General features: G+C 42.5%; 1 protein-coding gene across 1 annotated transcript in view; it reads right to left on the bottom strand.

The window, feature by feature from the left end:
• LOC115075651 (IgGFc-binding protein-like) overlaps positions 1 to 14323 on the bottom strand; it is a 152608-nt gene that overhangs the window by 19704 nt on the left and 118581 nt on the right. Inside the window, exons 17-18 of the mRNA XM_029576225.1 lie at positions 9484 to 10070; positions 230 to 800 (exon numbers count right to left, since the gene is read on the bottom strand). Coding sequence (XP_029432085.1) covers positions 230 to 800; positions 9484 to 10070 — 1158 coding nt within the window. The remainder of the gene's footprint in view (positions 1 to 229; positions 801 to 9483; positions 10071 to 14323) is intronic.

Genomic DNA, 14323 nt, shown 5'->3' with positions numbered 1-14323 from the left:
TCTATCATCTTCATTATTTGGATAAAATAAGGCAGAGGTAGATAAAGGGACTTTACGAAGATCATACACAGAGAGTCAGAAGCAGACTTAGGATTCTAACTGAGGCACCAGGAGATGAAGTGACCTGCCCAAGGTCACAGAGGTGGAGGATCTGTCTGTCCCTAAAACTAATCCTTAAGCCATACACCACATCCCTTTCCCTTCCCACATGTCTTCTGTGTGCACTTACGGCAGAATAAAGATGTTCTCCATCTTTTAATGTTTGCTCCTGCAGCCTGGCATGCAGCCACGTAAGCCTGTAGGCTCTTACAGAGAGCGTCTCCTTTTCCTTGCACTGCGCACACATCATAGATGCATTGGTTAAAGTAGTTGGCAGGGTTGACTTTGGCATGGCAGTTTTTGAAGGGTCCTGCTGGGTTCGTGATCATGCCACAGGTGGAGTTATCTTTGTAGGAATTCAGCTTGGAGCTATCACAGACAGGGCAGTTGCCACCACATCCATTGGTGCATGATACATCCTGAGCATTCACTTGCCAAGCTGCACCAAATTCATTCACATTTTGGGCGATCTGACTGTTGGGCAGCATGAAATCATCTTTGGTATCATCATTGAAGTTGCCACAGAGACCAGCCACGTTACCCTTGTAGGAGCTGGGGACTGCAACGGCCACATAATACGCAGCATCGTATAGGACTTTCAAGGCAAAGTCTGTCTCAATGATGATATTCTTTCCTTCCTGGTTGATCCACACATTGCCGTCAGGGACAGTCACTGGCAGATTGACAGTTTCTCCATTAATCTGTAATAATGAGACAGATGCAGAAGAATCGTTTCAACTTAAATAACAAGGGCCCATCTGAATCAACACCTTCTTATTTATCCTTAAGATTCCTTTCATTCAGATAAGAAAAAACAGATTATTCTACTTAACTGGGCTGATGGGCAGACTCTATATGGCAAAAAACAACAAAAGACACTGTGAATTATTTCTCCGCGCTGTGACAACCAACTGAAATTTAAAAATTAATGAGATGAAACCGCATCAGCAAGCCTGACAACGGCAGTGTACCAACTTGCCGTCCTGACTACTCGTCATTTGCGGTGTGATTTTTTCAAAGGCCAAACGACTTCACTCAAATTGTATAGGAATGTTCATTCAAAAATCATATGTCCATCATCTGTTCCCCGAAGTGTAGGTGAAGAATTAAACCCGACAACGGCAGGTGTTTCACGATATCACAATCGCTTCTTCAGGAGTAAATTTTTAGAAGTATATTTCTAGAACAGATGCTTCATCCCGGATTGTGTTGGAGACGCTTGAGTCCGGGATGAAGCATCTGTTCTAGAAATATACTTCTAAAAATTTGCTCCTGAAGAAGCGATTGTGATATCGCGAAACACCGGCCGTTGTCGGGTTTAATTCTTCACCTACACTTCGGGGAACAGATGATGGACATATGATTTTTGAATGAACATTCCTATACAATTTGAGTGAAGTCGTTTGGCCTTTGAAAAAATCACACCGCAAATGACGAGTAGTCCTAAAGAGGTGGAACCCATTTTTCCAACTCCTCAACTTCCTTGAAGAGAGAAACATCTTGTACCCTCACCAAGCTGTTATACTACTTAGCATGCTTTTTGCAATTTTGAAATTCATGTCTGTATTATGCTTGTTTTGGCATTTATATTAACGAATTTCATGTTGAGATTTCCTTTATGTTACACAATTGCATGACGTGGAAATCACTCTTTGGCACTTTTCATATTTTATATTATGCTTCATCCAGGCTTGTTCTAGTTGGTGGGATTGCTGTTTTTAGGAGAAGCCCCATGTGGAACCAGGGAGAATTGCTAGGGTGTTTCCTTGGCCTGGATTTTAGCAGAGCTAAGATGTCTATTACTGCAATAAATGTGTTGTTCCCTAGTTGGATTAGGACTTCTGGTAGGTCTGAGAGTATTAGAGTTTCTGGTATTTTGAGAAGTTGTTCCATACTTTCATTTATGATTGGGGAAAGATTTCTGGATGAAATTTTGTATGTGGGGAGGGGGAGGCATTGGGTTTGCATTGGGATAGGAATGGTGGCTCGGAGAGATAGGGTCGTTATCATATTGAAGTCAAGACTGAGGTTAGCTGAATGGAAGATCAAGTCAAGGGAGTGACCATGTTTGTAAGTGGGGACCTTGATTAACTGAATGAGTCCATTATCCTCTATATTGCATCAGAAGGTAGCAGTGATGCCACTGAAGGGATTCTTTGCATGATAGTTGAAGTCTCCAAGAACTAAGAATTTGTGAGGCAAAGTAGCCAATATCACAGATAAATTCTGAAAGCTTGAGAAAGGGATCAAGGTGGGTGTCTGGAGGGCAATATATCAGGAAAGTGTGGTCCTTCATTGCCTTGACATTTTATGTCTAAGAATTCAGATTTGCCACTTAAATCAAGAGTCAGAGAGTAACTAGATCAGCTTTGCTAACCTGGATATCTTATACATTACATACCTCCTGCACAGCCCATAGGACAAGTTGTGTAGTTGTATAAGGCATCCAAGTGGACACTGAGTTGAGCTAGTGAGCCATTGTTATCCTCTGCAACCCAGGCGCTCATCAGGCAGATTATGAGGAGATTGAAGTTGAGAATGTATTGAGATTTACTGTTAGCTGAGTGGGCATTAAGGAGCCCAAGACTCAGAAAAGTGTATCCTTAGTGTAGTTAAATCCTCGCAAAGTGACTGGGCAGCGATGTCCGATGCAAGATTGTTTGGGTGTCTGAGGGGTTCTCCAACCTCCATGTTACTTGGATAGGGAGGGTGGTCTTATTGAAGCACACTTTGGCAGATGTAATGGTTTGAAGGCAGGTAGTTTGAACCCTTGTCATTTAATCTTGGTCTTTGTTTGTAATGTAGTATAGGTAGGGAGATTATTTGTTACCCTTAGGGTGGATGGGGGGTTTGCTTATGCGGAACACTAATGAATCTAAAGAATCTCTATTTATCAATTAATTTAAATGAATGATGATTTGACCTAGACCTTGGAAGAATATTTAAGAAAGGTAGGCCCTGGGGTAATGTAGGTGAGGGTTATGGTGGAAGGGATTATATTCCAGAGTACAGGAGCATGAGGAAATAAACTCCTGGATTTCCTCCCTCTCTCTCACTGATCACGCCTGCAAAGAGAAAACCACAAAGCTGTACCACTGAAATCCAAATGCCAATCAGCTAGGCTGCTGAGCACTGTCTATTTACATACAAATCCTGGGAAGCCCCAACACACAGCCCCCACTGTGATTGGGAAATTAGACTTTATAGTGTTTCAATTTCAGCCTTGTCTTCAGAGAAAATGAAGGCCTAGATTTCATCCCTATCTCTCTCACCGATCACTTCTGCAAGGGACAGAGAAAAACGTACAGCTGTGTACTGCTAAATCCAGATGCCACTCAGCTAGGCTGTAATATGGTGTTCCTGTATTGGGTTGTTCTACAGATGGAAGAGTTTTCCAGTGCTAGATCACATTACAGAAAGCAGGGTCTGTCCTGCCACAGTGGCTGCCATTAAGAAATTACTGTGGGCGTATGGCACATGAGGGCTTTAGGATTATTTAAGAACATTTCAAGACATTACCATTCCAGTAGTGAACCAAGCTAGACACCTTGGAGTAATTTTTATCTTTTAAATTACGTGCTAAATCAATAGTTCAAAGATCCTAACTCCAAATGTTACGGAGATTAAAACCCCATCTCGAAACCTCTGACTTTCGCTCTGTCTTACGGTCACTTGTTATATCAGGTTTGGTCTATTGTAATTCCATCTGTCTGGGCCTAACACATTACACCGTATCCTCCCTCAAGATGTTTGTGATCAGAGGGTCAACAACTACCGGAGTTCCCTAGCCATAAATTCATCAGCCTTACAGACATGAGAGAGAGGCTTTTTTCAGCAGCAGGCTCATAATTTTGGAACCAGCTTCCTTCAGTTTTAAGGAAAGAAAAATGCATAAAAAGCTGAAGGAAACAATTAAAGGCTCTACTATTCAGTTACTGTTTTTATTGTATTTTATTGCATTTTTGTCTGGTTTTTTTTTTTTATAATGAATGTTAATTTTGTGAGCTGCATAGGACCTTGGATATCGCAGCATAGAAATATTTTTAATAAATAAAAATGAAAGAGATTCAAGAATATTGTCATCTGATACCAGTCGTATAGTGGTCCATACTGGCTGATTAGGAACGTTAAGCAGCTAACTTACGGGGAAATTTGCAAAACATTTCTGCATGCAAAATTAGCGGACGCATGCGTAAGTAGCCTGTATTTGCATGCGTGCTGTTTTATAAATATCAAAACTGCCCATTTATTTTTAATCTTGTGCGCAAATTTGGGTAGGACTGGGACATTCAAAGCCAAGGCTACAAGTTATTTCTCTAAGTCGCTATTTTATGAGAGACTTATGTACATATATTTGGCAACTTATTTGTGTCTTTTTACACTTGCTAATTATCTTACACAATTGATATCTGACTCGGCTATTATCTATTCTGGGTAAGGTGGGAATTTTGGGTGAAAAACTAGGAAGGTCTTGATGAAGAAATGGATAAACTGGTAGAGATATTGGTAAACTGGTGATTTCAATAATGCACACATCTTTTACAATATACCGACTTACATGTGTAAATCAGGGTTTTACATGAGTAAGTGGTATTGCTTTTTATGTGTAAATAAAAATATACGTACGCATGTATATAAAATAAATAGGAAAAATATGTGCATAGTGAGAGTAACTTTCAAACAGGCGTGCAGGCGCACATATGCAGGTGTATATGGGCTCGCGGCCAGGTACACTGATATTTTATATTGTGTGCACAAGTACTACATACTAGGGATGTGAATCGTTTTTCAACGATTAAAATTATCGTCCGATAATGTTCATATCGTCTTAAATCGTTATAGAACACAATACAATAGAAATTCTAACGATTTATCGTTAAAAATCGTTAAATCGTGTTAGTGCGCACTAACTCGAGTTAGTGCGCACTAACTGAAAATGATACAAATAGACACTTTCCAGGTCACTGAAGGTCAGTTAGGAATGAATATGTGTTCCTATTGGCTGGCTGCCCTCTTATCTATTGATGTTACCAAGGTTACCACTGAGGTGATGGTTGGGGGGGATGGGAAATGGAACTGCAAACTCACGAACAGCAACAGAAAATGAAACAAAGTGTTCACACTTCCCAGGTCAGTAAAGGTCACTTAGGAATGAATATGTATTCCTATTGGCTGGCTGTGCTCTTATCTATTGATGTTACCAAGGTTCCACTGAGGTAATGGTTGGGGGGATGTGAAATGGAAACAGTTGGAAGCTTGACAAAAAAAGTAACGTGATGATCATCACTCATGTGACTAGAACTTCTTTGTTTATTATTTTTGTTAGCAGGCACCTGAAATGCTAGTGCATGTTGAATTTGCCAATCACTGTGCATTTTAGAAAGGTGGTCCTGGCTGGAACTGTACACAGTTCAAATATATGTAATTGATTGTTGGTAAGTGTATTTTTTAAGTAGCCACACTGGCACCAGTATGTTTACTTATCCTCTTACTTAACTCACTAGCTCAGCTTTGTAAGAAGTAAGAGGATAAGTAAACATACTGGTGCCAGTGTGGCTACTTAAAAAATACACTTACCAACAATCAATTACATATATTTGAACTGTGTACAGTTCCAGCCAGGACCACCTTTCTAAAATGCACAGTGATTGGCAAATTCAACATGCACTAGCATTTCAGGTGCCTGCTAACAAAAATAATAAACAAAGAAGTTCTAGTCACGTGAGTGCTGATCATCACGTTACTTTTTTTGTCAAGCTTCCAACTGTTTCCATTTCACATCCCCCCAACCATTACCTCAGTGGAACCTTGGTAACATCAATAGATAAGAGCACAGCCAGCCAATAGGAATACATATTCATTCCTAAGTGACCTTTACTGACCTGGGAAGTGTGAACACTTTGTTTCATTTTCTGTTGCTGTTCGTGAGTTTCCAGTTCCATTTCCCATCCCCCCAACCATCACCTCAGTGGTAACCTTGGTAACATCAATAGATAAGAGGGCTGCCAGCCAATAGGAACACATATTCATTCCTAACTGACCTTCAGTAACCTAGAAAGTGTCTATTTGTATCATTTTCAGTTAGTGCGCACTAACTCGAGTTAGTGCGCACTAATCGGAAAAAACGATTTTTAACGATTTCTCAACGAAATAATCGTGCCAAACACGATTTTCTTCTCCTGCCACACGATTTCAATCGTTAAGACGATATGGCACACGATTCACATCTCTACTACATACACATATTATAAAACAGGCCAGGCGTGTGTATGTATGCTCCTAATTTTAAACTTGTACGTGTTCAGCGGAGAAATGTCAGCTTTTGTAAACACGAGTGAGTACATTTCAGGAAATGACCAGTTTAACCAGTTTGTTCACCAGTTTGCCCAGTCAACAGCTAGGTTCTGACGATGCCTTTGGTTCTTTAGCCTGCACTCCCACAGTTAGTCCAGACCCCTCAATATTTAGCTAGAAATTGTTTTATTCTGACTTACACTTCATCTATAGCAGAAGTAACTTTGCGCTCACATGGACTTGGGTGCACACATAATATATGCACATATTTCTTGGTCACATCCCACAATGCCAATTCCCCACTCACATTCCGCCCCTTTTTCTCCTGATGCAAGATGTTTGCATATTGGTACTTGTATACCTGTATGGCTAGTTTATAAAATTAGGTAGCTGCAAAGAAGTGATACATGCATGACCATTTCCCAGTTTTGGTGCATGTATCACTCTTAAAATTCACCTTTCAGTGCAATGAAGTACATGCTTTGAATGCATTGCAGATGTTCGTGTGTAACCATACATACGTGTGTATGTTAGCCGGCTAGAAATACATGTATTTTATAACCTGCATGTGTCTGAAACACGTGGGTTATAAAATACTATAATAGATCTTCGCATGTCCATTTATGTACGTTTATGTGAATGTGAGGAAGAATAGAAAAGAGTCCCTCAAACAACGTAAAAACCCAGGCTAGAGCCATCTGACCCGGTCTGCCTTAAGGTGTAGGGCTGCAAAGGATTTTGGGTCCTGGGAGGATCCCTACCTAGCAGTATAAAGGTTAGGCAGGCCCCGGGAGCTGCTACAACTCCATGTTATGCCCATACAATCTTACATGTTATGCCCATACAACTCCATGTTATGCCCATACAATCTTACCTCCTAGCCCTACTCGATATTTCTGCGGCGTTTGACACGGTAAATCACGACATCCTCATCAGCCGTCTAATGGAAATAGGCATCTCTGGCTCTGCACTGCTCTGGTTTAAATCCTTTCTGAACAACAGGCACTACAAAGTTAAAATAAACGACAAAGAATCCCACCCCGTCCCATCAAAACAAGGAGTACCACAGGGCTCTTCTCTGTCCCCTACCCTGTTTAACATATACCTACTTCCTTTATGCCAGCTGCTCAATAGCCTCAACCTCATCCATTTTATATACGCAGACGATGTGCAAATCATAATCCCCATCTCGGACCCCATCTCCTCAACTCTAAATTTCTGGAACGACTGCCTACATGCCATCAACCAGCTTCTCACGAATCTCAACCTGGTCCTAAATACGTCCAAAACGGAACTCCTGGTTATCTCCCCTAGCGATAACCACCCCTTCACTAATAACACAATAACCCCACTAGCAAGCCATGTCAGAGACCTTGGGGCCACCCTTGACTCCAGAATGAATTTCAAAAAATTCATTAACGCTACAACTAAAGAATGTTTCTTCAAGCTACAGGTCCTGAAGCATCTAAGACCGCTCTTACACTTCCAGGATTTCCGTTCTGTGCTTCAAGCAATACTGTTTTCAAAGATTGACTATTGCAACGCTCTTCTACTCGGTCTCCCCGCCTCTTCGACCAAACCTCTACAGATGCTGCAAAACGCAGCAGCCAGGATCCTTACAAACACACGGCGCAAGGACCACATCACACCTATCCTAAAAATCTTACATTGGCTTCCTATTCAACATAGAATACTGTTCAAAGCTCTCACTATCATCCACAAATCGGTCTACCAACAATCCTCTCTCCAACTCACCTTCCCTCTGGAACTACTTACATCTTCAAGACCAATAAGAACTGCCTACAAAAGTAAGCTCAAGGCCCCTCCCAACAAATCATCAGTTCACAACTCCATCCACAAGCGAGCTTTTTCAACAGCAGGTCCCCTACATTGGAATTCGCTTCCTCAAGACTTACGCCAGGAACAATGCCATTTAACCTTCAGAAAAAAACTTAAAACCTGGCTGTTCACACAAGCCTATCGTTGAAGGATTCCATATTAACCAACTCTCTCTCACCCTCCAACCCACCCTTCTCCCTCCCCGCACTCCCAAACTTTTTTCACTTTTTTTCCCTTTTCCACTCGCAACCTCAACCCACCCTTTTCCCTCACCCCCGCCACTCCTCCCATCTGACATAACATGTATATTCCAGCTGTATATATTCCATATATATATATTTCCATGTATATTTCCGCTGATTATAATCCATGTTTTCTGTATTATTAATTTATTGTTTTATGTTAATTTATAGTTTGTAATTTTGTTAACTTATTGTTCAATTACTTAATTCTGTCCTATCTTCCGACATCCATGTTTTTACTCTCCCTGTTTTAATGTAACTTCTCTTTTCCACTTATACGTTAATTGATTTTTCCCCTTGTTCTAATGTAAACCGGTACGATAAGACCTGGTCTTGAGTGTCGGTATAGTAAAAGAAGTTAAATAAATAAAATAAATACAAAGTATGTATAAACTGCTTTTAGATGTTTAAAGTGAGGTGAGCTACTATTTTGTTTTGTTGTTTCTTCGAAGCCTGAAAATACACCTTGATCTGTACAATGCACTCTCTACCTATCTCCAAACAAGCTAGGTAGAGAGTGCAGCAAACTTGGTAGAGAGTGCATCGTACAAATCAACTCCTCTTGTGCCTTTCATCGATTCAAACAGCAGAAAATCTTCACTGATGCCAACTTTGCTGTTTGTACCTCCTACTGTTAATGTAAAACCACCCCCCAAAATCTACCCCATCCCCAAATCCCACACTGAGTTAAAAGTGCTCCCTCTTACAGTGGTATAAATAGAAAGTGACACAGTGCCTTCGCTACAGAGTTTCTCTCTCTCTCTCTCACCCAACAGCATGTGTGGTAAAACTTGTGTTGCTGTATCACATTCCATGTTAGGAGCTGCTCATTACTATTAACTCTGCCCAAATTCCTCAGGGCCTTAATAATATTTATTTCCACCAAAATTCCTCATTTTTTTCTAATTTATAAAATGCTCATAAATCCGAAGGAGAAGTACCTGATGCTAAAAGCTATGATTTCAATCATCCGAAATTTAAACTGAGTGAAATGAATATTAGCTCTTACCTTAACCTTTTTTGGTCCTATGGTAACCACGTAATTATTAGCCACTACTGTTACTGTTTTGGTCACAGTAGCATATTTACTGCTACAGACTTTATTCTTCACCATAACAGAAAAGTCCGCCAGGCTTGAGTCACTGCTGTTGAATTCGGTCAAAGTGTACGAGCAGGTGCTCTGGACGTCAAACGGCAGCCCGTCAAATGAAATGTAGTGGAATGCTCCAGAGGCCGCACAGTTGCCAAATCCAACTGGCTGGCAACCTTGTACCCCATTCACCAGTTTGCATTCCTCGTTGGCACCACAGGAGGCGTCTGTGCAAGCGACAGTTCCATTTTCGTTGCACTGGCACTGCTCTACGCATTGGCCATTAGGGTAGAAAATGTCTCCTTTTGTGTAGTACGTGTCGTTGTACACACAGCCACAGTCGGTGTTAGGGACACACTTATCTCCACTCAGAATAAGCCCACTGTCACAGAAACAGCCCTCTGAGCATGGAGCGTTGCAGTTCTCGGGAGAGGAGAGGCCATAGCAGGTAGCAGGGCAACCATTCCCACACAGCTCATAGTGAGTGTTGGACGGACAGGTAGGACCTGGGGACAAATGGAAGATACATTTCAGAGGTCATTGAAAATATAAACTCCAATGGAATCTTTTTGTCTCTCTGCTTGTCTGCCTTTTATTTTCTCTCTCTCTCTCCTTTCACTCTTCATTGTTATCTGAACATCCTATGACTTAAAAAAATGATTTATGTGGCCACAGAACCTCAATGCTTTAGATAATACCTATGTTGGTCTAAGAATAGGTATTCCAGCTTGTAACAAAATCCATGGAACAGGCATATCAAGAGGGGAGAAGCAGGGGTCTAAGAATTCCCTTGCATGCTCCCGTAATTTGTGCTTCTTGCCCCATTGAGATTCTGTTGAATACAAGGAGACAAAACTGAGTTGTGAATAAAATGTTTAGAAAGCGTCTTCTCCTTCCTGAAGGCTCATCCACACCCATGCAAATGATAGGCAGGATGCCCACTTTGGCCATAGTTATAGTGCAATTTCAAAAGAATGCAGTGGGAGGAGAAGAAGCTATGGAACAAAATATACAAATCGAAACAAGAATTTGCATTAAAAATGGAAGGCAAACATACTTCCTTAAAAGAGTTTTCTTTTATCTATCTATATCTAATATTGTACTTATATACCTTGCTCCTCAAACAAGAGTTTGAAGATATGCAATATTTATTTGTACACAATAAAAGCATTGGCAGATCACGGCCATCCATCTCTATCCGTGGACAGCAGCCACAGGCAAGGAATGTATGGTATTGGCAAACCATGATCAAGCAGTTTTCTCTGACAGAAACAGTACAAAGTTTTATTAAATCATGCTTAGCCATTACCATTTATGGAAAACTGCTGTCAAAGTATTGCCGGTCATTCTTTCAGACAAGTCCGAATTCACATTCAGAGATTTTTAAGGCGTCAACTACTTTTCTTTGAGCTACAGCTACTACACTGTCAGACAATAGGCAAACTTTCCTAATTATAATGAGAACGCCATATGGCAGAAGCCGTAATAAATCATTTTCTCCCACAGCCTCTCTATTGTCAAACCTCGGTGACTCATTCCCTTCCACAACTTCCTTGTGACCAAACCATCATAAGTGGTTTTCTTTACGTTAGCTCAAATAACCTCTTAAAATTAAGAGCACAAATGCACGCAATGGGTTATTTAAAATCTTACATGTGTACGTAGATGCATGATTTAAAATTCCAGCATATGCTTGCATGTGTGGATGTCCGTGTGCTTCTTAAAAAATTAGCTGGTTATTGTAAAACTATTGTGTGCTATAACCTCCTACAGTTGGCCACCACTCATTGCCCATGATTTAATCACATTATGAAAAATCTCTTACAGTGATACATTAGTGCAGTTGGTGGTCAGTGGCGTGTGGTCAGATCCTTCAAGGGATTCACTGAATCCCTGGGTTTGTTTTATTTCGGCTTTTTTTTTAACAAGATGGTTTATTCCTGCCGACATGAAAACACAAAGCTGATGCTGCCCTCAACCACACCATCCACTTCATTGACCCACAGGCAACCCGGCAGCAGGAGTTGCATTTAAGTGAATGTCATCTCCTGCTGCTGCAGGGCCAATCTCGCAGCTCTTATTGTAAGATCTGCCCCACAGTAGCAGATGACGTTGTATCAATACGTCTCCAGCTACAATCTGTGCCACAAAAAGAACACGTGAGAGTGCCTGTGTTGTGTGAGGGAGTGTGACTATGCCTTTCTGAGCCAGTAGAGAGCAGGGGCCACTGACTGTGAGTGTGCATTTGTGTGTGAGGAAGAGAGAACCACTGAGTGTGAATGTGTGTAAGGGAAAGAGTGCCATTTTTGTGTGAGAATGCCTGTGTGTTTGAGAGCCACTGTGTGAGAGACTGGTTGTATATGTGTGTGAGGGAGAGAACGAATTGCATGTGAGAGAGTGCATGTGTCTTTGTGAGAGTGTGTGTGTGTGCATGTGTGTAAGGCAGAGAGAATCACTGAATGTGAGAGAGTTCCTATGGGTATATGGAGGAGAGAGATCCACTGAGTGTGAGTGTGCATGTGTATGAAGGAGAACATTGAATGTGAGTGTGTATGTGTGTAAAAAAGAGAGAGCCACCGAATGAGTGTGCATGTGTGTGTGTGAAGGAGAGAGCCACTCAATGTGAGTGTGCATGTGAGTGAGGGAGAAGGTGCCTTTTTTGTGTAAGCGTAAGTGCTTTGTTTTGTGTGAGAGTCCCTGTGTGTGTGTGTGTGAAAAACACGTAGTGTAACAGAGTGACTTTTTTGTTAAAGAAAGTGCCTATGTATGTGAGAGCCACTGTGAGAGAGTGCCTTTGTGTGTCTGAGGAAGAGTGAGACACTGAGTGTGAGTGCCTGTGTGTGGGTGTATAAGACAAAGAGAGAGCCACTGAGAGTGAGAGTGTGCCTTTGTATATATGTGTGTGTGAAGAAGAGAAAGCCACTGAGAGTGAGTGTGCCTACAATGTATATGTGTGTGTGAAGAAGAGAGAGCCACTGAGAGTGAGAGTGTGCCTTTGTATATGTGTGTGTGAAGAAGAGAGAGCCACTGAGAGTGAGTGTGCCTTTGTATATGTGTGTGTGAAGAAGAGAGAGCCACTGAGAGTGAGAGTGTGCCTACAATGAATATGTGTGTGTGAAGAAGAGAGAGCCACTGAGAGTGAGAGCGTGCCTTTGATTATGTGTGTGTGAAGAAGAGAGAGCCACTGAGAGTGAGAGCGTGCCTTTGTATATGTGTGTGTGAAGAAGAGAGAGCCACTGAGAGTGAGAGTGTGCCTACAATGTATATGTGTGTGTGAAGAAGAGAGAGCCACTGAGAGTGAGAGCGTGCCTACAATGTATATGTGTGTGTGAAGAAGAGAGAGCCACTGAGAGTGAGAGTGTGCCTTTGTATATGTGTGTGTGAAGAAGAGAGAGCCACTGAGAGTGAGAGTGTGCCTACAATGTATATTAGGGATGTGCAGAGCAAAATTTTATGTTCATATTTTTTATGTCCGAAAGGGGGTCCCACTTGCGGCCAATATGGACATAAAAAAAATCCAATGAGTTGGGTATATGTACATATGTGCAAAAAAAAAAATTAAACCCCCTCACCCTCCTTAATCCCCCCCCCAGACTTACCACAACTCCCTGGTGATCGAGCGAGGAGTGAGGACGTCATTTCTGCAATCCTTGGCGAGAAGCATGTGACGTCGGTGGCACGTCGAGTGACGCGGCGTCACGTGATTCCCGGCTCGTTCGGCCCAAAAAGAACTTTTGGCCAGCTTGGGGGGGCCTCCTGACCCCCCCAAGCTGGCCAAAAGTTCTTTTTGGGCCGAACGAGCCGTCCGGCGCGAACGAGCCGGGAATCACGTGGCGCCGCGTCACTCAGACGCGACGTCACGTGATTCCCGGCAAGTTCACGCCGGACGGCTCGTTCGGCCCAAAAAGAACTTTTGGCCAGCTTGGGGGGGCCTCCTGACCCCCTCAAGCTGGCCAAAAGTTCTTTTTGGGCCGAACGAGCCGTCCGGCGCGAACTTGCCGGGAATCACATGACGTCGGCGTCACGTGATTCCCGGCTCGTTCGCGCCGGACGGCTCGTTCGGCCCAAAAAGAACTTTTGGCCAGCTTGGGGGGGTCAGGAGGCCCCCCCCAAGCTGGCCAAAAGTTCTTTTTGGGCCGAACGAGCCGTCCGGCGCGAACGAGCCGGGAATCACGTGACGCCGGCGTCACTCGACGTGCCGCCGACGTCACATGCTTCTCGCCAAGGATTGCAGAAATGGCGTCCTCACTCCTCGCTCCATCACCAGGGAGTTGTGGTAAGTCGGGGGGGGGGGGGGATTAAGGAGGGTGAGGGGGTTTATATTTTTATTTTGGCTCAACAATCGCGATTTCCCACATATCGAACATATCTATGTTCGATATGTGGGAAATCCGATCGTTTATGTCGAATCAATTTTTTAAGTAAAAAAAAAATATGAGTTGCGTTTTACTAATGCGGTCAATCCGAATGCACACCCCTAATGTATATGTGTGTGTGAAGAAGAGAGAGCCACTGAGAGTGAGAGTGTGCCTTTGTATATGTGTGTGTGAAGAAGAGAGAGCCACTGAGAGTGAGAGTGTGCCTACAATGTATATGTGTGTGTGAAGAAGAGAGAGCCACTGAGAGTGAGAGTGTGCCTTTGTATATGTGTGTGTGAAGAAGAGAGAGCCACTGAGAGTGAGAGTGTGCCTACAATGTATATGTGTGTGTGAAGAAGAGAGAGCAACTGAGAGTGAGAGTGTGCCTTTGTATATGTATG

The sequence above is a fragment of the Rhinatrema bivittatum genome, chromosome 14, assembly GCF_901001135.1.
Source record: "Rhinatrema bivittatum chromosome 14, aRhiBiv1.1, whole genome shotgun sequence".
NCBI lineage: Eukaryota > Metazoa > Chordata > Amphibia > Gymnophiona > Rhinatrematidae > Rhinatrema > Rhinatrema bivittatum.
The sequence above is the reverse complement of the archived record's forward strand: the minus strand, read 5'-3'. Positions and strand labels throughout refer to the sequence as shown.